General features: G+C 37.3%; 6 protein-coding genes across 7 annotated transcripts; 4 read left to right on the top strand and 2 right to left on the bottom strand.

Moving 5' to 3' along the window:
• Window positions 1-1,132: 1,132 nt before the first annotated feature.
• LOC106301154 (B3 domain-containing transcription repressor VAL2) lies at window positions 1,133-5,796 on the top strand. The gene is made up of 13 exons (XM_013737491.1): window positions 1,133-1,558; window positions 1,881-2,010; window positions 2,106-2,187; window positions 2,278-2,379; window positions 2,535-3,049; window positions 3,141-3,237; window positions 3,304-3,478; window positions 3,995-4,071; window positions 4,155-4,472; window positions 4,565-4,614; window positions 4,931-5,044; window positions 5,147-5,214; window positions 5,282-5,796. The coding sequence occupies exons 2-13, from the start codon at window positions 1,892-1,894 to the stop codon at window positions 5,794-5,796; spliced, it is 2,232 nt and encodes a 743-aa protein (XP_013592945.1). The 5' UTR covers window positions 1,133-1,558; window positions 1,881-1,891.
• Window positions 5,797-7,473: 1,677 nt separating this feature from the next.
• On the top strand, window positions 7,474-10,606 carry LOC106302007 (aspartate aminotransferase, chloroplastic-like). Of its 2 annotated transcripts, none has more exons than XM_013738508.1 (12): window positions 7,474-7,589; window positions 7,714-7,798; window positions 7,939-7,989; window positions 8,095-8,289; window positions 8,390-8,428; window positions 8,513-8,602; window positions 8,693-8,801; window positions 8,885-8,994; window positions 9,071-9,214; window positions 9,690-9,856; window positions 9,927-10,191; window positions 10,277-10,606. In XM_013738508.1, exons 2-12 carry the CDS (start codon window positions 7,739-7,741, stop codon window positions 10,406-10,408), a joined length of 1,362 nt encoding a protein of 453 aa, XP_013593962.1. In that variant the 5' UTR covers window positions 7,474-7,589; window positions 7,714-7,738; the 3' UTR covers window positions 10,409-10,606. The 2 variants fall into 2 exon arrangements, with proteins under 2 accessions (XP_013593962.1, XP_013593963.1); XM_013738509.1 differs by having other exon boundaries at window positions 7,475-7,589; window positions 7,702-7,798.
• Window positions 10,607-10,877: 271 nt separating this feature from the next.
• LOC106304517 (60S ribosomal protein L39-1-like) lies at window positions 10,878-11,606 on the bottom strand. Its single transcript, XM_013740921.1, has 3 exons — window positions 11,533-11,606; window positions 11,309-11,412; window positions 10,878-11,088 (listed from the first exon to the last, which is right to left on the bottom strand). The coding sequence occupies exons 1-3, from the start codon at window positions 11,533-11,535 to the stop codon at window positions 11,040-11,042; spliced, it is 156 nt and encodes a 51-aa protein (XP_013596375.1). The 5' UTR covers window positions 11,536-11,606; the 3' UTR covers window positions 10,878-11,039.
• A 194-nt stretch (window positions 11,607-11,800) lies between these two features.
• LOC106304103 (uncharacterized protein At2g39795, mitochondrial) lies at window positions 11,801-13,063 on the top strand. Its single transcript, XM_013740489.1, has 3 exons — window positions 11,801-12,093; window positions 12,337-12,665; window positions 12,783-13,063. The coding sequence occupies exons 1-3, from the start codon at window positions 11,824-11,826 to the stop codon at window positions 12,940-12,942; spliced, it is 759 nt and encodes a 252-aa protein (XP_013595943.1). The 5' UTR covers window positions 11,801-11,823; the 3' UTR covers window positions 12,943-13,063.
• Window positions 13,064-16,716: 3,653 nt separating this feature from the next.
• Window positions 16,717-19,481, top strand: LOC106307094 (two-component response regulator ARR10). Its single transcript, XM_013743960.1, is given in 7 exon segments — window positions 16,717-17,026; window positions 17,287-17,439; window positions 17,526-17,891; window positions 17,978-18,054; window positions 18,312-19,082; window positions 19,208-19,240; window positions 19,242-19,481. Coding segments are annotated over 7 exon segments (1,767 nt in total). The 5' UTR covers window positions 16,717-16,899.
• A 294-nt stretch (window positions 19,482-19,775) lies between these two features.
• LOC106303835 (omega-hydroxypalmitate O-feruloyl transferase) lies at window positions 19,776-22,478 on the bottom strand. Its single transcript, XM_013740170.1, has 3 exons — window positions 21,840-22,478; window positions 20,954-21,394; window positions 19,776-20,456 (listed from the first exon to the last, which is right to left on the bottom strand). The coding sequence occupies exons 1-3, from the start codon at window positions 22,266-22,268 to the stop codon at window positions 19,944-19,946; spliced, it is 1,383 nt and encodes a 460-aa protein (XP_013595624.1). The 5' UTR covers window positions 22,269-22,478; the 3' UTR covers window positions 19,776-19,943.
• Window positions 22,479-24,025: the final 1,547 nt, after the last annotated feature.

Raw genomic sequence — 24,025 nt, 5'->3', positions numbered from 1 at the left:
GAAATTCCGACGACTTTCTGACGAATACCAAGAAACGTCATTCTGACGAACTTCCGACGATATTACGATGCGGCTACAGAAGACCGGAGTTCATCGGAAAACTACAATTCCGACGAACGTGGTTCCTCGGTTTATTCCGACGAACTGTAGGCGTCGGAATTTACCGACGGACATCGGTCGTCGGAATATACCGACGAACCACGTTCGTCGGTATATTCCGACGGAAATGGGTTTGTCGGTAAATTCCGACGGATATATGTCCGTCGGTATATTCCGACGACCGTTGTCCGTCGGTATATTCCGACGCCTACAGTTCGTCGAAATAAACCGAGGAACCACGTTCGTCGGAATTGTAGTTTTCCGATGAACTCCGGTCTTCTGTAGCCGCATCGTAATATCGTCGGAAGTTCGTCAGAATGACGTTTCTTGGTATTCGTCAGAAAGTCGTCGGAATTTCTGACGAAATTCCGACGAACGTTTTTTTTCCGACGAAACGATACCGACGGACGGGTTCGTCGGAATTTCGTCGGAATAGACCGATTCCGACGAATTACCGACGATTTCGGCCATCAGAATCCCCCTGTTTTCTTGTAGTGAAGGATTCTGATGAATGTGTGCTGCCTCAAATATATGTGCATGGTGTATCTGTCGAATATGCTTATGTATGTCAGCATGTAGTATTAAACGTTATCGAATGCATCACTTGCATTATGTCGTTATTAACTAGTCATACACACAATGTTCTGTCGTATGTTTGGTTCACAAATCAACACGTTCGATCGCACTTAAATATGAACCTGTTACATTTCAGAAAGATCATATCAACGTAGCATCGTTATCGCATGTTACTTGTTCATTTCAACAGTTTCAACCAATTTGTTAATGTTCACAAATCAACATTGTATTAATCTATTACGAAAGTTTCTTCGCTAATTTATTATTACTATGACATGTTATCGTCTGTATAATAATTTTATAAATTCCTATTACTAGTTACTGGGACATAGTATTATTTATGGATAGAGTATGAGTAAAGTTTACTCAAAGGTCGTCGCCAAGGCTTGCTTCCAGATTTATTTACGTCTGTAATGCCTCTCTTATCAATCCAAACGATTCTTATTTTATTTCCTTACACGGTTGCGTTTTACAGGTCTACTGACGCCAGCAGTTTCGTTAGGTGACGTCATCAGGTTTTCAACAGGGAGAAAATAAAGTTTCCATCTAACGGTTCAGATTTGTTTTCGTGTTAATCCAATGGTGATAGTTTCTGTCTTCGCAAAACCTTTTGATGTTAATGGGAGATTAATCCTCTGTTCACCAACTTCTTCATTCCCTTCTAATAATAAATAAACAAACATGCCATTTCTAATTTTCTACATCCTCTGCCACTTCTCCGTGTTGCCTTTTTCTTCCCGATGTTTCAGACCAATCTGAAGATCGCTCGAGTTCATCGTTCACTTTGGTCGGTTTTGACTTTTTGACTGGTTCGAACTTCAACTTGTTGTCCTTTCACAAGTACACGTTCTTTCCGATCTAATCTGCTCTCTATACACCCAAGGTAAATAACGGTTTACTCTTCTGGTGATTACGCTCTGATTAATTCACTTCTTCGATTAACGTTTATTTCATATATATATTTTTATTTATTTGTTATATATGCATGGTTTTAAATTCAAAAGGCCGTAGATTTTGGAACTATGATTCTGTGAGTTGAAGAAAATAAAAAAGATGTAGAATTTGAGTTTTTGACTTGGAGATTATTGTCTCTTCTTTAACTCCACATCTCACATCTTCTATTATGCTCCGCCGTATGCATTCTCGTATCTGATTTGAATTGGGTTATCTTCAAAACGCTCTTCCTTTGTTCTGTTGATTAACAGTTTGGTCAACGATGGAGTCAACAAAGGTGTGCATGAACGCACAGTGTGGATCTACCTCCACGTCGGGGGAGTGGAAGAGAGGCTGGTCGATGCGATCGGGCGAATTGGCCTCTCTCTGCGATAAGTGTGGGTAAGCGAACTTAGTCACTCTTCAATCTCCATGTTTCAATTCAAAGTTGGTTACTTTTTGAGCTAAGTTTTTTTTTTGTTGGATGTTGGAGTTAGGTCTGCATACGAGCAGTCCATTTTCTGCCAAGTGTTCCACGCAGAGGAGTCTGGTTGGAGAGAGTGTAATTCATGTGACAAGGTGAAAGAAGAAAAAATAATCCATTTGCTTAAAATCTGTTTTGTGCTCTAAACATGTTTTGATTTGTGTTTTTTTTTTTTTTTTAATCAGCGTCTTCACTGTGGATGCATTGCTTCTAGATTCATGATGGAGCTTGTGGATAATGGTGGTGTTACATGTATAACCTGCGCCAAAAAATCCGGACTATTCTCTGTAAGACTAACCTCTCACTGATTTGTTCTTGTGTCTTTTACTCTCCAAAAGGCCTCTGTAAGACTAAGCGGAGTTGGACTAGATATATTATAATTTTTTTCGGTCTAATATCCGATGTGGGACTTGGATTGCTTATTTATCCTAACAATACTCAGATGAATGTCGAATCCAACGGTAGGGAGTTCCCTACATTTGCTTCAGCAGAGCATGTAAGCAGCGTTCTCGAGAGGACAAACCTGAACCACTTGCTTCATTTCCAAAGAATCTCCCCCACACAACCTTTCCTTCAGATGAAACAAGAGGAATCTCTCCTTCCCGCAAGACTAGAAGCTCTCAGACACAACACTGAGAAGAAAGAATCTGCACAGCCAAACTTGAGCATTTCTCTTGGACCTACTCTTATGACAAGTCAATTTCATGATGTGGACGACAGAAGCAAGACTACTCCTATTTTCCAACTCGCCTCTCGGTCTAGACAACTCCTTCCAAAACCTGCGAACTCAGCTCCCACTACTGCTCCTCCCATGGAGCCTAACGGGAGCCTCGTGTCGCAGATTCACGTCGCTAGGCCTCCTCCAGAAGGTCGAGGCAAGACTCAGTTGCTTCCTCGTTATTGGCCTAGGATCACTGATCAGGAGTTGCAGCAATTATCTGGACAGTATCCTCATCTGTATGTTTCATAACATTTCTTATTCTATGTTTTTTTTTTGCAATATCTTCTTCTATGCTAAGGTGTGTCCTTAACTGTTTATTCTCTCAAGCTCAAACTCGAAAATTATACCACTCTTTGAAAAAGTTCTGAGTGCAAGTGATGCTGGTCGGATTGGTCGACTGGTTCTTCCTAAAGCATGTGCAGAGGTAACTTGATTCTCCATAAAATGTGCTTTAGTATCAGCTAATAAGCTTTTGTGGTTGGTAATTTAGGCATATTTTCCACCGATCTCTCAACCTGAGGGCCTCCCGTTAAAGATACAAGACATAAAAGGGAAAGAATGGGTGTTCCAGTTCAGGTTTTGGCCTAATAATAACAGCAGGATGTATGTTTTGGAGGGTGTGACTCCTTGCATACAGTCAATGCAGTTGCAAGCTGGTGATACTGGTACTTTTCAAAATCCTCTTGTTTCGTTACATTTACTCATAACATGTTGTTGGAACCCTGGTATTAGGCCTATTTTTAACTGAAGCGAACCAAATTTTTTGGTTAGTTCGGTTCGATTCAGTAGTTTTTTTCAGTTTTTTGTTCCGTAATTGATTATAACCAAACCATAACAAAAACTCAAAACTTTACTAACAAAACTAATCAAATTTCAAACCGAACTAACCAAATTTACCCGAAATTAAAGAATTATCCAAATTTTTACAAAACTAAACCAAAATATACCGAAATCAAAAACTTCAGTAGAATTTTCAAAAACTGAGCTAACCGAATACCGAAGCAAACCAAACTTTATTTTGTGTTAATTCGTTAAGATATATGTCAGAACCGAACCCGCATGCCTACCTAGTATGATTAAATCAAACATTGACATTAAGCGTTTTTGATCATGTGCTGCGTGCGCTCTATGCTACTTTTTATTATGTTTGATGTTTTAAAAATTTTTCTTGATATCTGCAGTAACGTTCAGCCGCACGGAACCTGAAGGAAAACTCGTAATGGGATACCGTAAAGCCACAAACTCTACAGCAGCACAGGTAAAAGCATGCCAGTTTCATGTTGAAATGATAAGCTTCTGATGAAGTGAAGTATTGAACTAAAAGTATTGATGTTTCTTCAGATGTTCAAGGGAAGCAGTGAACCCAATCTGAACATGTTTTCCAACAACTTGAGTTCGGGATGTGGTGACATCAACTGGTCTAAACTTGACAAGTCTGACGACATGTCAAAGGACGGCTTAATGCTTCAGCCGTCGCTAATCTCTGCTAGGAAACGTGTTCGAAATATTGGCACTAAGAGCAAGCGACTGCTCATTGATAGCGTAGATGTTCTGGAACTGAGATTAACCTGGGAGGAGGCGCAGGAACTGCTGCGGCCTCCTCAGTCTGCTAAACCGAGCATCTGTACAGTGGAAGATCACGATTTTGAAGAATATGATGTGAGTTGATACAGAATTACCTGTTTTTCACAAAAGCAGCTGGACCTTTGCACTGTAGTTTCTGAAAATCATATGTACTTGATGCTATGCAGGAACCACCAGTTTTCGGGAAGAGGACCGTGTTTGTGTCACGTCAAACAGGGTGAGGCTTCATGTACTGTGTAATGATATGATCAGAAGATGTTAAAGTACACTTTGAATGACCAAGAAACTGACATATGATTGTTTGGAATGTTCAATAAATCGTTAGGCGGTAGTTAGGCGCTTTATATTGGATTATTGATTAGGTGGGAGTCTAGACCGATTTTTTAAACGCCCAGACCAATATTTTAAAAAAAAAATTGTTCTAGAAAAATTGTTTTGCATGTCCGATTTGCGGACTAGTCAGACGCCTAGGCTCAGCTATACCGAGTTTTAAAACACTGTTTGGCTCTAATATGTGATCCTTGGATTCTCAGGGAACAAGAGCAATGGGTTCAGTGTGATGCTTGTGCTAAATGGCGACGGCTTCCTGTGGATACTCTTCTTCCACCAAAATGGTTGTGCTCTGATAATGTCTTGGATCCTAGCAGGTAAACGAGACTGCATACATGTTCATGTGCTTAACCTACAGGACATTGCACATGACTCCTCACTGAGACAAATAATATGACTTGCTGTCTTTTTATCTACAGGTCTTCATGTTCTGCACCTGATGAACTCACCCCAAGAGAACAGGATACACTTCTCCGGCTAAGCAAAGGTAATGATCAGTATGCTTCATTAGAAACTTTTTTTTTACATTAGAAACTAAAGTTTCATTTGCACAGAGTTCAAAAGGAGGAGACTGGCATCATCAAACCAGGAGGCGGCCTCTGCTCTAGACACTTTAGCAAATGCAGCCATCACCACCACAGGTGAACAAGGAGAAACCGAGGTTGCAGCCACGACCAAGCACCCAAGACACCGAGCTGGCTGTTCGTGCATTGTCTGCAGCCAGCCGCCGAGTGGGAAAGGCAAACACAAGCCGTCGTGCACTTGCACCGTGTGCGAGGCGGTGAAGAGGCGGTTCAAGACGCTCATGATGCGGAAGCGGAACAGGGGAGAAACAGGACAGGCAAGCCAGCAGGCGCAGTCAGATCAGTGCAGAGAGGAGACAGAAGCTGAGAGCATTCCAGCGGTTGAACTGCCAGCGGCAGGGGGGAACATTGACTTAAACTCAGACCCAGCTTCCAGAGTGAGCATGATGAGTCTTCTGCAAGCTGCAACGTTTCCTCTGGAGGTGTATCTGAAACAGAAAGGTGTTCCAAATACAGCGGGAGAACAGCAAAGCAGTGAGGTCTAGTGGCTTAATGGTACGAACAGTAACAAAAAAAAACCCTGAAATTTACCATATTCACGTATGTCTATGAAAATTAACGTTTTAGACAAATAATCTTCATCTTGACAAAAAAAAAAAGACAAATAATCTTCATTATCTATCATTGCATTTGTTGAAATTGTTATAAGATTCAAAATCAATATATACTTAACCTTGTGTTTCAAAAGTTACGATGTGGATTACGTACACCGTTTGCTTCGTATTGTTTTGGTTTAAGGTCCACCATTAAAACAAGTATTAAACTATTAATTAGAGTATTACCTGGTACTTCTTAAGTTGGTCGGTCTATTTAAATGAAATAGACATGTATGTATATCGACTATTCTCCACCAAAATTCAGAAATTTTTAGATGGATATAGGAATTTATATATGTTTTAAGTTTAAAAGGTAATTAGAATATTTGCGTTGGGAATAGGTAAAAGACAACAACGTTTGAAATGAAAGAAGTAGTCGACCAAAATATTAACTTATATTTAAAGTATGCTTATATTCAGCTTTAACGTGAAAGAGGCGCATGGAAATTATTAAGTGGATTAGGAACCGAGAGTGATTGGATCCCACGACGACCCTCATTAAGAATGTGCGTCTCTCATTTGAGTCAGCTGCTTTCTCTTGCGTGGAGTGGGTCCATGTATCATCATTACGACATAAGACATTAACACGTTCCTTAAAACTCACCCTTCATACTCTAACCTATTTACTCTATTGACCAGACCAGTTCCGATAATGCACACACAGGAAGAAGATGTGGTTCGTGGTTTCTGAACGCTCTCTCCAAGCTGTGCACGTTCTTTAGCGTTAATCTAATTGCCAGAAACATATGCGTCACGTTTCGATTTTGGATATATTAAATGAGTCTGCAGCTCAAAACATTTTTAAATGTATGCATAGCTCAAAGAACCATATGATAATGGACAGAGATTGGTTGATGGGGGCCGTTTAGAAGCAAAAATCATCTTCATACTCTGCTTCGCTTATACCACTAGATAATCATCAGATATCTTTTTACTCTTCTAGTGATTTCAAATGGAATCGTGATTTTTTTTCTTGTCAAACAATTGCTAATCTAGTTTGAAATAGATACCAATTTGAAAAGCCAAACCAGTAGAAAGAAAGCGTAAAAAAAAATATAACATATGAAAAACTCCAAACTTTACGTGCAATCTTGTAAGCAATTGTATTTATTTTCTTTTAAAATATGTTCGATTGAAAAATTAGAGAAAAACACTTTAGTCGTCAAAATTTATCCATGAAATTATGATTTTATATTATGAAAACATGATTCTCTTTTGTTTTAATAATTATCTACGAATGGGATGGAACGTTATGGTCGTCTCCTTTATGATCTTCCACATTTATCCGGTTAACAACACCATCATCGTCTTAAAAGCAAATAATTGTATTTTTCAAAAAAAAAAAGCAAATAATTGTTGCCTACAAAAAGGGTTTGATCTGATTACCTAAGAACTCTGGGGGTGAAAATGTGAGAACAGAGGTTTCCCAGGGGTATTCGCTCGTAATTATTGTATTTGTTATATCAGCTTTGAACTGTTACAAAGTCATCAACTACTATCCAGACAGAATCCAAACTCTTTTGTACTTTTTAGATTTTTAAACACTGTGCAGTGACCATAATACCCTCTATCAAGACAAGCCTAGAGTAATTAACTTCGTACTTATCGTCTCGTGATCCATTGTTCTCTCTACAGTAATCTCGATCTGATCGTTTCCATACCGCGGTCGTAACGAAGTTCAGGTGACTAGTCATCTCTTCTGTATCTCTTGTGTGGATCATCTTCACACCACGTCATCTGTCTGAATAGCTTATCCTTGTACTAAGTAGTCTAAGTTCACTCTCACTGACTTAGGATCTCTTGCAGCCTTTTTTTGATCCGTATCGATTCCATGGCTTCTTCAATGCTCTCTCTCGGCTCGACTTCTCTGTTACCGCGCGAGATTAACAAGGTACTTGCTCTAAGAGATTAGAACCAATGAAGTTTTAGCAGACAAAATTATATGCTTAGCTCTTAGCCTCTTACCAATAAGGCAAAATGATTCCGCATCTCTTTATTCACAACCTGCCTTTGTTTTTTTTTTTTACTCAGGATAAGCTAAAACTTGGACCCTCAGGTTCGAACCCCTTCCTGAGAACAAAGGTACTGTCTTTACGAGAACAGTCTAAATGACATTTAAAGCTAAGTTTGCTAACTGTAGTTTGTAATCTGCATCAGCATATCTGATTAAAGTGGCTTTTGTTACAGTCTCTTAGTCGGGTGACCATGTCGGTTTCAGTGAAACCTTCTCGTTTCGAGGGTATAACAATGGCACCACCAGACCCTATTCTTGGAGTCAGCGAAGCATTCAAAGCTGACACTAACGAGCTTAAACTCAATCTCGGTGTTGGCGCTTATCGAACCGAGGAACTCCAGCCTTATGTGCTTAACGTCGTTAAAAAGGTTTGAAAGATTTTAGCCTCTCTCTCTAAGTTTTGTCGCATTGCGGAATGTCTTTGACAGATTAAGTGATAGTTAATCTTCTTAATTTTTTTATTTTTAGGCCGAGAACCTGATGTTAGAGAGAGGAGATAATAAAGAGGTAACTTTGAAAATGTGTGTTTACAAACAATTAGATCATTCAGAATATGCTTAATACTTACTTAGGCTTGGATGAAAACTGCAGTATCTACCAATAGAGGGGTTGGCTGCATTCAACAAGGCCACTGCTGAGCTGCTTTTTGGAGCTGGTCATCCTGTTATTAAGGAACAAAAAGTATGTTCATGTGTTCCCTCTTCATGATCCTTTTTTCTCAGCTATGCTTTAGTATTAGCTAATTCATTTCCCTTTGCTCCAAATCACCAGGTGGCAACCATTCAGGGTCTTTCCGGAACCGGTTCACTGAGACTAGCAGCGGCTCTTATTGAGCGTTACTTCCCTGGAGCTAAAGTTCTGATATCAGCACCAACATGGGGTGTGTGTTTGCAATGACCATAAATATATAACGCATTCATATGTAGCATGTTTTTATCCACTGACAAACTAATACTACTTCAGGTAATCACAAGAATATCTTCAATGATGCCAAAGTTCCATGGTCTGAATACCGTTACTATGACCCAAAAACTATTGGTTTGGACTTTGAGGGGATGATAGAAGATATTAAGGTTTGTTTGCTTTTATGTGATGATCATTCCATAAACTATCAAGAATATCTCTCATGAAATAGGATGGTTCATACAGGAAGCTCCGGAAGGATCATTCATTTTGCTTCATGGTTGTGCTCACAACCCAACTGGGATTGACCCAACACCAGAACAATGGGTGAAAATAGCTGATGTCGTTCAGGAGAAGAACCATATCCCGTTTTTCGATGTTGCATACCAGGTAGGTATCACATTCCTACTCTTAGAGCAATGTTCAAGAAATCGCGAGGCTGTAGCTAGGCGCTTTGTATAGACCTATTGACTATGCGGATTATTTGGGGTCTAGGCTTGGGCATTAACGAATTCTTTGTTTATTTATTATATTTTAGTTTTTTTTGGGTCTAATAATACAATTATTTTGGATATATAATAAACATTTCGATATACACAAAATAAATCAGACAAATTTTGGACTCTCACTAACCTTGTTGCTTAATTTAACCGATTTACATCAATTTAGATTGATTTAGATTGCGTTAGACCGATTAAAACCAAAATTAGGATAGTTTAAACCAGTTTGAACTACTTAAATCGGATTTTAAGAAAATCTTTCGGTTATGATTTATTTGCCGCCTAAATGGGATTTGTAGAACCTTGCTTGTGAGTAGTTTGAGAGCTACTCAACTTTCTTTTGATGATACACTCATATGTTCCAGGGCTTTGCTAGTGGAAGCCTTGATGAAGATGCAGCATCTGTGAGATTATTCGCCGAACGTGGAATGGAGTTTTTTGTTGCTCAGTCGTATAGTAAAAATTTGGGTCTTTATGCTGAAAGAATAGGTGCAATCAATGTCGTCTGCTCATCAGCCGATGCTGCTACAAGGTAATAAAACACTTAATCAAGTTTCTTATTATGTACAGAAATTTCAAGAGTAACACTACTTTCTTTTCAGGGTGAAGAGCCAGTTGAAAAGGATTGCTAGGCCTATGTACTCGAACCCACCGGTTCACGGGGCGAGGATCGTGGCTAATGTGTTGGGGGATGCAACTATGTTTGGTGAGTGGAAAGCAGAGATGGAAATGATGGCGGGTAGGATAAAGACTGTGAGACAAAGGTTGTATGACAGTCTTGTTTCAAAAGACAAGAGTGGCAAGGACTGGTCCTTTATTCTGAAGCAAATTGGCATGTTCTCATTCACTGGCCTTAATAAAGCTCAGGTTTGCTTATTTGCTCAAAATGGTCATACTCTTGGGCTTTATTGAGACTACGGGTTTTAAGTTTGTTTTGCTGTGAAATGAGCAGAGCGATAACATGACGAACAAGTGGCATGTGTACATGACTAAAGACGGGAGGATATCGCTGGCTGGATTGTCTATGGCAAAATGTGAGTATCTTGCCGATGCCATCATCGACTCATGCCATAACGTAAGCTGAGTTTTGGCCTCCATAAGTTGACAATAAGAATTTAAGTTATATATAACCTTTTAACATCTTCTTGAACTTATTTGAAAGAGGTGGCTAATTGAATAAGCACAATGATGGCTAGACATTTTGTCAAGGAACCGATAATTGTGTTTTCATAAGCATTGTTGTATTCGGATACTCCCATTGATAGAGGAGCAATAGTTGTTACTTATCTCTCGAGTCTTTGATTGTTAACGTTCTAATATCTTTTACATCGTCTGCTACATAAAACATACTTATATTTAGAATCAACTACATAAAACAAGAAGTTTGTAAGATTCTAAGCAAGCACAAAGTATCAATAGAACAGATTGGGAACACATCAAAGAACCCATTTTTTCATACGTCAGTCTATAACTGAGATAAATAAATAAATCCTAATCCATGGTCTAAATTGCCAGAAGTTGGATGATATGAAATCAACCAATAAACAAGAAACTTGGACAAACAAATAACACATCTGCAACGATGTCATTTTATAAATAGAAAATTTGATGGAAAATCACGAGACAAGTCTTACAAAAGGAAATGAAAATGTCACAACATAAGAGGAAATGCTAAACCGAACAGAAAACAAGACACTTTTAGATGAAGCGTTCATCTAGAATCCGAGCTTGGTTCTACGCCAGTGCCTGCGCTTGGCATTGTACCTGAAAAAACCAACAATAAACCATTAGAACAAAAAAGAATGTCTTGTTTCAGAACTCACTGTCTCACTGTCTCTGTCCTAAATCAACACACATACACAACTACAACTACAAATCCCTGGTTTCCGAACTCACTCACTGTCTCCGTCCTAACTCGAACTACATGTTTCTATTCGACAGATCGGGAAAGAAAACAAAGAAACAATTTTTGTTTTGGTCGAACCTGATAGTGTTGTCGGTACGAAGACGAATCCAGTGAGGAATAGGCCTGTTCTGCCTCTGCTTCTTGGCCAGCTTCTTCTTGATCATAAACGACTTGTGCGACGGCTGTTTCGTTTCCATTTCACACAAACAAAAATAAATACTTTCGTTCCATTTTCTAGCTAATATCAAGCTCTTAACTCAATTCAAACTAAACGATTGATTGAAACAACCAGAGAGGCTTACCATCTTGACGTCGTGGGATGTGCAGCGGCGCAGCGGAAGCTAAACGAGTAGAAATGGCGACTAACGTTTTTTAACTTATAAGAGGAAACCCTAGTTAAGTAACGGATGGGCTTTTTTATACGACTAATAGCTCTTAAGGCCCATACATAATTAGTAGATATACTCAAGCCCATTGGTTACTCTTATTAGCAATTAGTTAGTATAAGAAACATAATAATATGGAAGCCCAGCTATTCCGATCCGGTTCAATTTCGGTTTAGTTCAATTGAAACTCACTCAGACGAGGCCCTAATGTCGTCGACGGCGACCATGAAAACCAAAACCTCCATGGCTCTTCTCCTCCGTACTCTTTCGAAAGCTCGCGTTTTTCATCCTCATTCTCCATCTCTTTCTTGCGCTCGATGTAATCCTCTGTTACCAACTCCCCAATCGCGAGACATCACTACTTCGCGGCGATCCTTTGCAGCGATCGCGTCGGCGAATTCTCCCTTCCGATCCAACCTCCTTCGAATCATAAGAAACGAGATCGATTATCAATCGGAATATGCTCCTCCGCATCAGGTATTATCCTTCAGCTAAAAATCAGGTTTTAGGGTTTATGATTTATGATTTAGGGTTTAGGATTGAATGCTAATCTTAGATTCCACTTGTGTTGGGTATATTGCTTTGTTAGTTTCAACAATTAGATTGATGAGGGAGACAAAGACAAGAGTTACTGTTCTGTTTTGTTCAATATCCGAGCAAATGGGGAGAGATCCGTTCCTTTTCTGATTGTTTTGTTTTGACTTTAAAACTAAAATGCAGCCAGCGACTGAGTTCAAATCATTCTCTGTTGATGATCGTCCGGGCGAGCAATGCATTGTGATGAAAGGCAAGTTTGGAGAAGACGAAACCATCAAGATGGAAGCAACTATGTTCGATGGGTTTATGACTGTTCCACGAACCGGTTTAGATGCTTCAGGGCGCGACGTCCTTCTTCACGTTAGCCTTCTTGTCGACATCTCCAAGGCTGATGGGAGTGAAGACATGGAGTTCCTCTGCTCCGTATGGCCTAACCGTATCGAAATTCAAAACCTTTACATGCTTAGACGTGATAAAATCACTGGCCAGCCTTACATGGGACCAAAGTTCGGGTACAAATCTCTCTGCTTTCTAGAATCGCTTAGTTTAGTGAGTTTGATTTACAACGTTAGCTCTAGGTAAAATGCAGTTACTGAAACTTGTGATTTTTTTTTTTTGTTTCTTTGCAGGAGTCTGAGGTATGATTTTCAGACGGCGATTAAAGAGTTTTTGCGAGTAAGAGGGATAGACTCGGAGCTTTGCTTTTTCTTGCATGAATATATGATGAATAAAGATAGGATTGAGCTCATTCAATGGTTGAGAAAGCTAGACTCATTCATGGCAAAGTAAAATTTCACTTCGTTTTGACATCTTTTTGATTATTATGTTCTCAGTTTATACAATGTTTTAAATGGAATAAATCATGTACTATATGAAGATGATCATGACAATATTACTAGTCATACAGTAACAATTGGTACTTTGTGTTATAACAATGATGAGGTGTTAGTAGCTCCCCATAATAGCTTAAGTAGGATTACTCCTTGTTTTTTACCAACACGAGGCCTAGGGGTGGGCGTTCGGGTACCCATTCGGGTCTATTCGGGTTTCGGATTTTCGGGTTCAAAGATTTCAGCTTCATTCGGGTATTTCTAAATTTCGGTTCGGGTTCGGTTCGGATCTTTGCGGGTTCGGTTCGGGTTCGGATAACCCATTTAAATTATTTAAAAATTTTTAAAATTCATTATATACTTTAAATTTCTCAAAATCTATAAACAAAACAATATATTACTTATAAATTTGAATAGCATATGTCAAAGTACCTAAAATTAACATATAAATTGGTTTGGTTTGAATATTTGGATTGAGAATCAATAAGTATTGTTGGTGTTTTGAGTATATTTTAGCTATTTTAGACATGTTACTTTTGACTATTTGTATATATTTATAAGTATTTTGGATAAGTTAAAAGTATCTTATATATTTTGATGTTCTTAATATATATTAAATCTAAAAATAATTAATATATATAGGTATATAAATCAATTTCGGATATAATCGGGTACCCAAAATACTTCGGTTCGGATCGGGTTCGGTTTCGGTTCTCTAAATACCAAAATTTTGAACTCATTCGGATGTTTAATCAATTTCGGTTCGGATTCGATACTACTTTTTCGGATCGGGTTCGGTTCGGTTTTTCGGATCCGGGTTTTTTGCCCAGCCCTAACGAGGACCTACTACTAAGTCAACAACATGCTATCAAATACCTACATTTTCCATCAATTGAAGTGAATAAAAGGTTCATGATGAAAACAATCCTATGCATCATCATCCATCATTGTTCATAGCTAGCTGTTTTATAATTACTTGATAATGATTACTATAAATAGTAAACACTATGATATGATGTACTAGAGTTGACGATAAATAGAAAAATCATTCGTAGTTTCCTCAAATATGTATGAGAAGTTGAAAACATAAATAAGTGAGAGTAGGAAATGAGTAGGAAGCAACCAAACAAGAAGCATATTATTGACTACTCAGGTTAGCCCTTGTGGGAGACAAGATTAACTCGACTTAGATTCATTTTGATTTTCCCCTCCATTTATTATTAGTTGTCTGCTTTCTTTTACATTATAATCTTTCAGCATCTTTTTTTTTCATTTTTAATAAACATTACACCAAAGTTTTGCTGTTATAATATCTTCTCTATCATGTTTAAATGTGAATATTGTGTTTATATAAAATATATATATGAGATTACGAGCCATAGCCAATGAGAGTAGCTAATGACAAGTGACTTCCAATAACTAAGTTGTAGAATCTTGACAGATTTGGTGCATAACATGGATCTTCTAGAAAACATATTTCTTTAATCTCTCTTTTGCCACTTTAGAAGAAGAGAAAAAAAATTAGGGGAACTATTAATGATAATAATTGTATTAGAAAGTTGTCTTTTATTTTTCCAATGCATTGCATCGGACGTATGTTGATTTTCTTTGAAAAAGTGAAATCTTGAATATGCTTTCATTTATTCTATGGTCAGCCTTGTCACTCGTCAATAGCAGTTTTATCAGTTTTTTCTATACAGAAAATATTTCTGATATTATTAATTTTGATTATAGGTAAGAATTTTTGAGTTGCTTGATAAACTAGAAAAGTTTAGGAGTTACAGTTTGTAGTTTTTGTTTTTTGGTATCCTTGAATTTTGTTATAAGATTGGAGAACAGAACGTTAAATAAATGTAGTATTAAATCATTTAACTTGCATAAGACAATGATCATAATGTTTATCTTGTTAAATCTAAGCCAAAAGAAAATTCGTTTTCTGAGGTAGGATACTTTATAGTATAATAGGAAATGAGAGGGTACAGAAACGAACACGGTAGGTGACCAATCCAAGAAAGCATACAATATGATTGTTATGATATATAGTACAATATTAATACACAAAGTCTATTAAATCAAACCATCTCGAGTTGGCCTAGTGGTACTTGAGGGAGCTTCGGCCCCGATACGGTCTTGGATTCGATTCGCGTTGGCCACGAGAGATTTTACATGGGCTGCCTCTCGCCCTCCAGACCACTTCGCGTAACGAGGAGTCCTTTAGTGGACGTTTAAAAATCCTGTAATGGCATGGACTTAGGTCCGGTGGGCTAGTCGATCACGCAAAAGTGGGCGGATACTGGATTATAAAAAAAGTCTATTAAATCATTGGGATCTTATTTTGCATTCATGAAACTTTTGTTTCTAGTCTAAAAATGTGGATGTGACCCAAATTTCAAGGACTTCTTAGTTTTTATTCTAAGATTTTTATCGTTACTCTCATCGCTACTCAACTTATAGTCTCTGTCTAATAATTTTTTTAATTATAACTTAATTAAGTCAAATATGATACAAATGGCCGGTGATAATATTGTGCTTAATCTAGCAATTACATTGACTTAAGTCCTTTTAACGTTACACGGAATCTGCTAAATTATAAACATCTTTCTAATCATACTTTTCTTCTTCTAAATATCGTATAACTAGAGTGAAATATTATCCAAGTATTATCAAAAAGAAAGTTTATCCAAGTAACAATGTACTTGTGTTTAAAATATCATCGGCACTAGCTATTATTAGTTCTTTATTATGGATACGTATTTTTCTGAATCTTTCTGAAACTGCACGAAAGAGGAAAAAGCCATGAAGTACGCTCATGCGTGTCTCGCACTTCCCAACTTTCACCATGCTCTCCCTAAAGCCTGTCTTTTCTCAGTTATTATTCTATTTTGATTTTAAAAGTTAAATTACTATAGTTTGCAGTTAATTACTATGATAAATCCGTTTGCCACACAGTCGGTTTTGACGGTCAATTAAATCGAAAGACATAGATTTAGGAAAGTTTTCATTTATGCAATATCTAAAAATTATATTTCCTGCCTTCAATACTCTGTACAATATATGAAACATATCTCAAATCTTAATTACATGATATACAGAATCATATACATAATCACTTTCCCATTTCTATCCATTCTTTTCTTTATTTACCTTCCTATAATTTTTCATCCCTTAGTAATTAACATCATTATCCAACTAAAAAAATCAATAATTTTAGTTAAACCGGAATATTCCGTTGACGATTCCGATTTGGCCTCTTCCTCCTCATCATCCACATTTCTATACATAAATCAAAAATAAAAAAAATAAAAAGGTAAGAACTCAACGAAATTTTTATAAAAATAAATCTGAGTCGACCATCCTCATATTCTACAATTATAGTCGACAAGTATATAAACCGAACCGAGTCTTGGTTAAAATTGAACCGACAAGTTCATAGACAGTCAAAAGAAGCCAACCAAACCCAATGACAAGACTCCGCTCCTTGAGGCGCGTGACTCTCACGTACAAATGATCGATTGTTTCACTGAATTTTCTAACAGATTCTCGTCCGAAAATGTCTTTTGTTTTCTAGTGGTAAGAAAAAGATAAAAAGAAAAATACAAGTTGTTTAAAAAAGAAGAAAATTCCACAAATGAGTTTTAATTGGCCAGTCTTGAAGACTTATCACATACACAGAGTTTTTGAGTTAACCATATATAGCTTAGATTCTCTTTTGCCTTTCTTCCTTTCTCGTCAGATGAAAAACAAATTTTTTACTCTCATAAAAAAAAATTCTCCTTTTTTCCCCTAAATCATTATCTCTTTTACAGACCCATTCATTGGATCTTTATATAATCTACTACTAATATATATTTGTTTCTAAAGTCCTTGTTCTACTTCAATTCCTGGCTCTTGTCTGCGTTGAAAATCTCTGAAGAAGATGACTGTGGAACAAGATTTTGAAGCAGTGGACCAGTTCCCAGTGGGGATGAGAGTTCTTGCCGTTGACGATGACCAAACTTGTCTCCGTATTCTCGAGACTCTCCTTCACCGCTGCCAATACCATGGTCCCTTCTCTCTCTCTTAATGTTTTCACACATATTTGCTTTTGAGTAATCAAAATTAAGATCTAGTTAGATTCATTATTTGAAGTTATATTAGTTCTCTGCATATATGCTACTATATCAATCAAAGTTTCAGACTTTAAATCTTTCGAGTTGGTTGATTTTGAAACAGTCTCTTGCTCTGTTTTAAAAAACAGAGTTTTTTTTTTTGGGGAAATTATTACAAAGCTAATTACTTTGGGGGTAATTAATTATATGTGCAGTTACAACAACGGACAGTGCACAGACCGCACTGGAGCTGTTGAGGGAGAACAAGAACAAGTTTGATCTCGTTATTAGCGATGTCGACATGCCTGACATGGACGGTTTCAAGCTCCTTGAGCTCGTTGGGCTTGAAATGGACTTACCTGTCATTAGTATGAACAACCAATTCATCACCCTGCCTTGTGTTTAGTTTCTGTATTGATCTTTGTGACGTGATGATTTGATTATTATTTTGCAGTGTTGTCTGCTCATAGCGATCCAAAGTACGTGATGAAAGGAGTCAAGCACGGTGCCTGCGACTACCTGCTTAAACCGGTGCGTATCGAGGAGCTCAAGAACATATGGCAACACGTGGTGAGGAAAAGCAAGTTCAAGAAAATGAAGAGCATTGTGATTCATGATGAATCATCCCAAGGAAACTCTGATCAGAACGGTGTGAAAGCAAACAGGAAACGTAAAGATCAGTTTGAAGAGGTGGAAGAAGAAGATGAAGAAAGAGGGAATGAGAACGATGATCCAACGGCTCAGAAGAAGCCACGTGTTCTTTGGACTCGCGAGCTTCACAATAAGTTCTTAGCAGCTGTTGATCACTTGGGCGTTGAGAGTAAATGTTTCTTTGATCTCATCTCTTACTTAGTTTCTTTGCGTAATCATTTTTTTCTTTCTGATTGATAAGTTGAAATGATGCAGAAGCTCAACCGAAAAAGATTCTTGATCTGATGAATGTTGACAAGCTCACAAGAGAGAATGTTGCTAGCCACCTTCAGGTGTGTGTGTGTGAGAGAGAGAGGCTATTATTCTTTTTATTGGTTAACAGGCCTGGATCTGAGATTTTGGAAGCTATAGAAATTTTTTGAAGAATTTTCATTAAATTTTTTTTTCATGATTTGAAGGCTTATGGCTATATAAAAAACGTTTAAATTTTTTGGGAGTTCAAGCCAATGTTTCATAGGGTTGTGTTCAGATCCGGCCCTATTGGTTAATAAGGTTCCACTAACATAACTACAATGTCTTTTGGTTACAGAAGTTCCGCTCTGCGTTGAAGAAAATAACTAATGAAGCTAATCAACAAGCTAGCATGGCGGCTATAGACTCACACTTCATGCAGATGAGTTCTCTCAAAGGGCTTGGCGGCTTCCACCACCAAAGGCAGATACCTCTTGGATCCGGTCAGTTCCATGGTGGAGCTGCAACCATGAGGCATTATCCTCTTGGTCGCCTAAACTCCTTTGGAGGAGTGTTCCCACATGTGTCATCATCGCTTCCTCGTAACCACAATGATGGAGGAGGTTACATACTTCAGGGAATGCCGATTCCGCCTTTAGATGATCTTCATATCAACAACAACAATAAGGCTTTTCCGGGCTTTAGTTCACAACAAAGCTCTTTAATGGTTGCTCCTAATAATCAGTTGGTTCTCCAGGGTCACCAGCAGTCGTCATATCCATCCTTAAACCCAGGGTTGTCTCCCCATTTCGAGATCAACAAGCGTCTTGAGGACTGGTCAAACGCTTTATTGTCAACCAACATTCCACAGAGTGATGTTCATTCAAAACCAGACGCCTTGGAGTGGAACCACTTCTGCAACTCAGATGCTGCACAAGCAGGCTTTATTGATCCATTACAGATGAAGCAGCAGCCTGCAAACAACTTAGGCCCAATGACTGATGCTCAGCGATTGAGAAGTAGCAATCCAAATGAAGGTTTATTTGTGGGACAACAGAAGCTAGAGAATGATACAATGCCTTCAAATGCTGGTTCCTTGGATGATATTGTCAACTCCATGATGCCAAAGGTATAAACAAACCATTTGCTTTGCCCATTTTTGCACTAGTAGATTTAATGATTATTTACTTCTTCTTTTTTTTTTGAAAGAATGCTAAATTTATTCAAAATGATTATTTACTTTCAATGTAACAGGAACAGAGCCAAGCTGAGTTCTTTGAAGGAGATTTGGGGTTTGGATGGCATAATAGCTCACTCAGAACATGCATATGAGAATCTGTTTTATGTTTTCTATGTACTTGGTCAACATGAGAAAGAGTGTTTTATTCAGACACAATCATTTAGTATTATCTTTGGTTCTGGTCTTTTTGTTTGCTCTCTTTGTAAAGAAACTGCAAGCTCTTGTTTACAAGTTTCCCCGCAGGTTTTAGCAACTTTGGGAGATCCAAAAGCGTTTAATAAATTTTAAACAGTACATAGAAAACGAATTTTATCTAGAATAATTTGGGTACATCAACTAAAAGAAAATATATCAGATTAGTCTATAAATTATCAATCTTGTAACTCGTTATGAACATTCTCTTACATGAGCCCTATCTCAACCATTTGACATTGTAAACTGAACCCATATAGGCCAGAAGCAGGCTTAAGCGTCCATTGGGGACCTAAAGAAAAAGTCTACAAAGATAACATATAGCATAACTTTATATATTTATATACAGAAAATCCGGAAGAGATAAAGTATATTCAGAAATTAAAGTGATAACGACAAATACACAAAGCATATATAGATGTCATTATACATCCATCATAACCCAATTACAATAAAAGTGTCTTTAGCGCACACGCATGCTTTAGAGGAGCCATATTCACACAAAATAGTAATTAAACAAAGATTCTACTGATTAATTATCACATCAGCATCAGCCTATTAAAAACCAAGGAAATAATTTGAAAAGTCACTAACATCTTGTGGGTCCAAACCAATCCTCACAATAACCCCTCTAGCATCTTTAGGGTTCTTCATGAAGTAAGCAACTTGTGGCACCGGAGGACATAGTGGTGCCACGTAATCCGCCGGCTCGCCGCCGTTGCCAAAGCCAACGTTGTGAAATGACATTTTTGACCAGTCGGAGACTAAGGTTAGTTCTTTGATAGGAGGGAGGTTTCCGTCATTTCTTTGTTCACTACCTCCAAGCGCTTCCATGTACGCGTTGATGTAGTCTTGGTCAACTGAGTTCTTGGCTTCTCTTATCTTTTTAACTATTGACTCGAGTGTTAGTTGTTCGAGTAGTTCTCCGGCGGTTGATGCCACGGACGCAAGCACGTAGGCGTTGCCGGAATATCCTTCTGGCAGTGGTGGCACCGTCCTCTTCCTTATGTCCACCGCGAATTGTAAACACACCATGGCGTCTCTCCTCAACCTCAAGGCCCTTGTTCTCGCCTGTATATATATGATATACGGTTAATAACTTTTTAAAAAGACATGTTAATGTCTATTATAATGTCGTTGATGAATTCTGATACAAATACTGCATTTGTGTTACATGTTAAATTACTGTTCAAATATTTGCAAGATAATTTATCTCTTTTTCTTTTGAGAAAATATAATTTATCTTTTTTCAAAACATGTTTGGACAAAATTTAAAACGCAAACACAAAACATAAGTTAAAGAAAAATACAAAACATTTTTTTTCAACTACAAGAAAAACACAATACATAAGTGAAGTTCTTGATTTATTTATTTTACTTTTATAGTATGCCACAAATAAAGTTTACGTAAAGACATTCAAAATGGTGGTTTCATTTGAAATTAAAAGGCGCACTATTATGAAAACGAAACTATAAAGAAAAAAAAACCAACTTACTAATTAATAAGCCACATAATATAAAGAAATTTAGAGAAATAATAAGTTCTTAAATAACTTTATTGATTTTACCTTCCACAAATGAGCAGCAAGAAACTCAAAGGAGGAGCACAAGAACCCTTCTGGTGATTTCTTCATCATGGTTTCTATCGCATCACCACTAAGGTCGAATGTTTTGATCACAAAACTAGAGTCCGCTAACTCGAAATTATGGTTTTTCCCCTGATGGATCATCATGGCTTGTTTGATCAGCTGGTACAGATGATAAATGGCTGCAGCCATGGTTACTCCGAGGCTCCGGTTCGTGTCCCCGTTAACCAGTAGATTTCCTCGATCATGAACCGGTTTGATGACCACATTATCCTTTTTATTAATAATCTTACCATTGGATTTATCGTGATTGTGAGAGTTGAAAGCCCACGCATGAAGGAATTCGTAAGCTGAGATGCCATCAAATAGTGAATGGCTTGTACCAATTCCAACTGAGTAACCTCCACATGCAAATTTTGTCACCTACATTTATTATACGTCGTTGATCAAACACTGAACATGGATTAATAAATCCTTTAGATTTTTTTTGTTGTTGTTAATAATAAAATAAAAATAGACGGTTTCCAATTTCTGGGGTAATATGCTTGTGTTAAAGACTAAACATAGAATATTAGCTTCGCCTACACAAATCAAGAAAACATCCAAAACTTTCAAGAATAAATTGACTTGCTTATTTATAACCCCTTCTAAGTACGTTATAGCTCGACTTTGATCTCACAATTCTTTATTGTAAGCGAACGAAATGTTTGTGTCTAGGTATATTCTTATTGACCACGAATCATATTGATGAAAACATTGATCTATTACACATAAAATACTACATAAAGCAAAACACAAGATTTACCAGTATACTTTATAATTAAGCATAATTCTTGCGAAGATGAATAGTATTTACGATAAAACTTACTTGACCAACAACAAGAGGCATTGCAGAGAAATCACCATCGAAGGAAGGCTTGTAAACCAAAGTCTCATAAAACTCATTGTACTGAGTCAAGTCACCAAGATCTGATAACTTGACACCAGTCGCCACCGCCTCCACCATGACTGCACCACCCCCATTACACCGGAGGTTGAGCTTGCAGCCACCTCCATCCAAACCCAACCTGCCGGCGGCGGGATACCAAACAGACAGAGTCTCCTCCAGCCCGAGTTTCAGGTCGGAAAAGACCGAGTCAAAGTCACGAGTCGTGGTCTTCTTGTAGAAGAAAACCAAGTACATGAGTAAAGGACATTGACGGTCCAAGTGGGAGAGGGTGATAACCTTCTTCTGGTCTTGGTTTTGAGATCTTGGATATACATTAAGCTTTTGGTTGATATCAATATGTGTTGCCATTAACACAATTGCTTGCGTGTATAAGAGTTGAATACAATGTGGGTGAGTGCATGTAATAAGATGTGTAACATATGCTTATATATATGAGAAGATAAACTAAAGGGGCTGAACAAATGCCAAGGAGCCATTCTATGTGTCTCTTCAGATAGTTTCGAGGGTTTTCAATAATTAATAATCTAACTTTCATCTAAGTGCTCTATGCATGCGGATGTTTAGTTTCAACACTAACTATCTTTATCTTACTATTGGTTGTGTTTATAATCATTTGGTTATTTAAATCCAAATGCAAATGATTGTAAAGATAATTCGGCTTTTGTATATTTTATGCTATTGGGATATACAGAAATCAAAAGCCTATATGTGCTTTTGGCATAGGCTTTAAATTAGGTTCACATCATTTAAGAAGAGATTTTAATTTTATTTTAATTTTTTTTATTTATTGAGTTAAAATTTCTTCTTTTATTCACCTCCAAATCCACTAACCCAAGAAATTATGAAAGAAACATACTTCAACATGAATTTTGTGTTAGTTTTGAAAGTCTGGTATATAGTTGTAATACACACATAATTGATTGGTAAATTGCTATAAATATATTAGAAGAGTAAGCTAGGGATGATCTGTCTCGCAGAACATAAGGCAAGGTGAGATGAAAAGACTATACACAATAATACAAACCCTACGGCCTCCATCACGGGAATGCTATCCTTCCCTAAGACCTTTTTATTATGGACTTATTACATAAAAGGTCAAACATCTACACTATTCTTGCAGATATAAAGTAACAAAGTTATCCTCATTACAGCTTGTAGATTGTTTTTTTTTAAAGCTGGTTTTACGGCTTATAGATTGTTTCAGATGTAATTTCTGCGCTTGAGACTGCGTTCACATGAAATGGAGAAGTACTCATAAAAAAATCATGTATCTTATTCAGTAGTTTTGGAACTAATTATATAGTGCTTTCAAAAAACAAAATTCTTATTTTTCTCTATTTTCTAAGATTTTTACGATAAAAAGTGGTTCGTACACAATTCACTTTTGGATCTTTCAATTAAATTGTTTATACGCTTTACAATGCGGGAAAACCTAGGGCCGAAACTTAATCGGTGGGAAAACTCTTAACCAACCGACCAAAAACCAAACAGGTGAAAGAGAAAAGAAAGCTAATCAATAATTGATGTGGTTTTCTTTGATTAAGAAGATTAATGAAAATTCCCGATTTGTAAGAAGGGATCTTAAATGAGGAACATCACAGTCTGGCTTGTCCCCTTGCTGTATATATCTTTGAAACTTATTTATATATATCCAACTATCATTACCGTATGTATACGTAATGAAGAACGAACCTATATGCGTATACGTTACAAGACGTGTATGCATGCATATACGCAACTGTATTGAATGACTGAACTTGGAATCCACGAAGCTTCGATATGCATCTTTACAATTATCGATCATTACCAATTATGTTTATACTAGTTCTATCTTATTCTGAGTTTATTATTTAGCGATGATCTTAGTTTGGTTTATAAAGAAAAGAAAATGTATGTTAAACTTTTGTATGACTAATATTGGTAAATATTCTCTCTTTTTTTTACTACTCTATAAAATAGTAACTTCTCCACAATGAGTGTATGTATATATATACAACGTGTAAAGTGGAAAAGGATCGTGGAGAAGTTGGTATATGTTTGGAAGCTGGAGCAAGGCGTGGAGTTAAAGCCTTTCTCTTTTGTCTCCTCTTTCCCACCAGCTTCCT

The sequence above is a fragment of the Brassica oleracea genome, chromosome C7 (assembly GCF_000695525.1).
Source record: "Brassica oleracea var. oleracea cultivar TO1000 chromosome C7, BOL, whole genome shotgun sequence".
NCBI lineage: Eukaryota > Viridiplantae > Streptophyta > Magnoliopsida > Brassicales > Brassicaceae > Brassica > Brassica oleracea.
The sequence above is the reverse complement of the archived record's forward strand: the minus strand, read 5'-3'. Positions and strand labels throughout refer to the sequence as shown.

Coding starts and splice junctions, on each gene's coding strand:
- LOC106301154 (XM_013737491.1), top strand. CDS start 1,892: ATGGAGTCAACAAAGGTGTGCATGAACGCACAGTGTGGATCTACCTCC. Junction 4,072..4,154: donor CAAACTCTACAGCAGCACAG/GTAAAAGCATGC, acceptor ATGTTTCTTCAG/ATGTTCAAGGGAAGCAGTGA. Junction 5,045..5,146: donor AATGTCTTGGATCCTAGCAG/GTAAACGAGACT, acceptor TTTTATCTACAG/GTCTTCATGTTCTGCACCTG.
- LOC106304103 (XM_013740489.1), top strand. CDS start 11,824: ATGTCGTCGACGGCGACCATGAAAACCAAAACCTCCATGGCTCTTCTC. Junction 12,094..12,336: donor AATATGCTCCTCCGCATCAG/GTATTATCCTTC, acceptor ACTAAAATGCAG/CCAGCGACTGAGTTCAAATC. Junction 12,666..12,782: donor TACATGGGACCAAAGTTCGG/GTACAAATCTCT, acceptor GTTTCTTTGCAG/GAGTCTGAGGTATGATTTTC.
- LOC106304517 (XM_013740921.1), bottom strand. Junction 11,089..11,308: donor CGTACCGACAACACTATCAG/GTTCGACCAAAA, acceptor TGGTTTTTTCAG/GTACAATGCCAAGCGCAGGC.
- LOC106303835 (XM_013740170.1), bottom strand. CDS start 22,268: ATGGCAACACATATTGATATCAACCAAAAGCTTAATGTATATCCAAGA. Junction 21,395..21,839: donor TGCCTCTTGTTGTTGGTCAA/GTAAGTTTTATC, acceptor TAATAAATGTAG/GTGACAAAATTTGCATGTGG. Junction 20,457..20,953: donor TTGCTGCTCATTTGTGGAAG/GTAAAATCAATA, acceptor ATATATATACAG/GCGAGAACAAGGGCCTTGAG.
- LOC106302007 (XM_013738508.1), top strand. CDS start 7,739: ATGGCTTCTTCAATGCTCTCTCTCGGCTCGACTTCTCTGTTACCGCGC. Junction 7,799..7,938: donor TACCGCGCGAGATTAACAAG/GTACTTGCTCTA, acceptor TTTTTTACTCAG/GATAAGCTAAAACTTGGACC. Junction 8,603..8,692: donor CTGTTATTAAGGAACAAAAA/GTATGTTCATGT, acceptor CCAAATCACCAG/GTGGCAACCATTCAGGGTCT.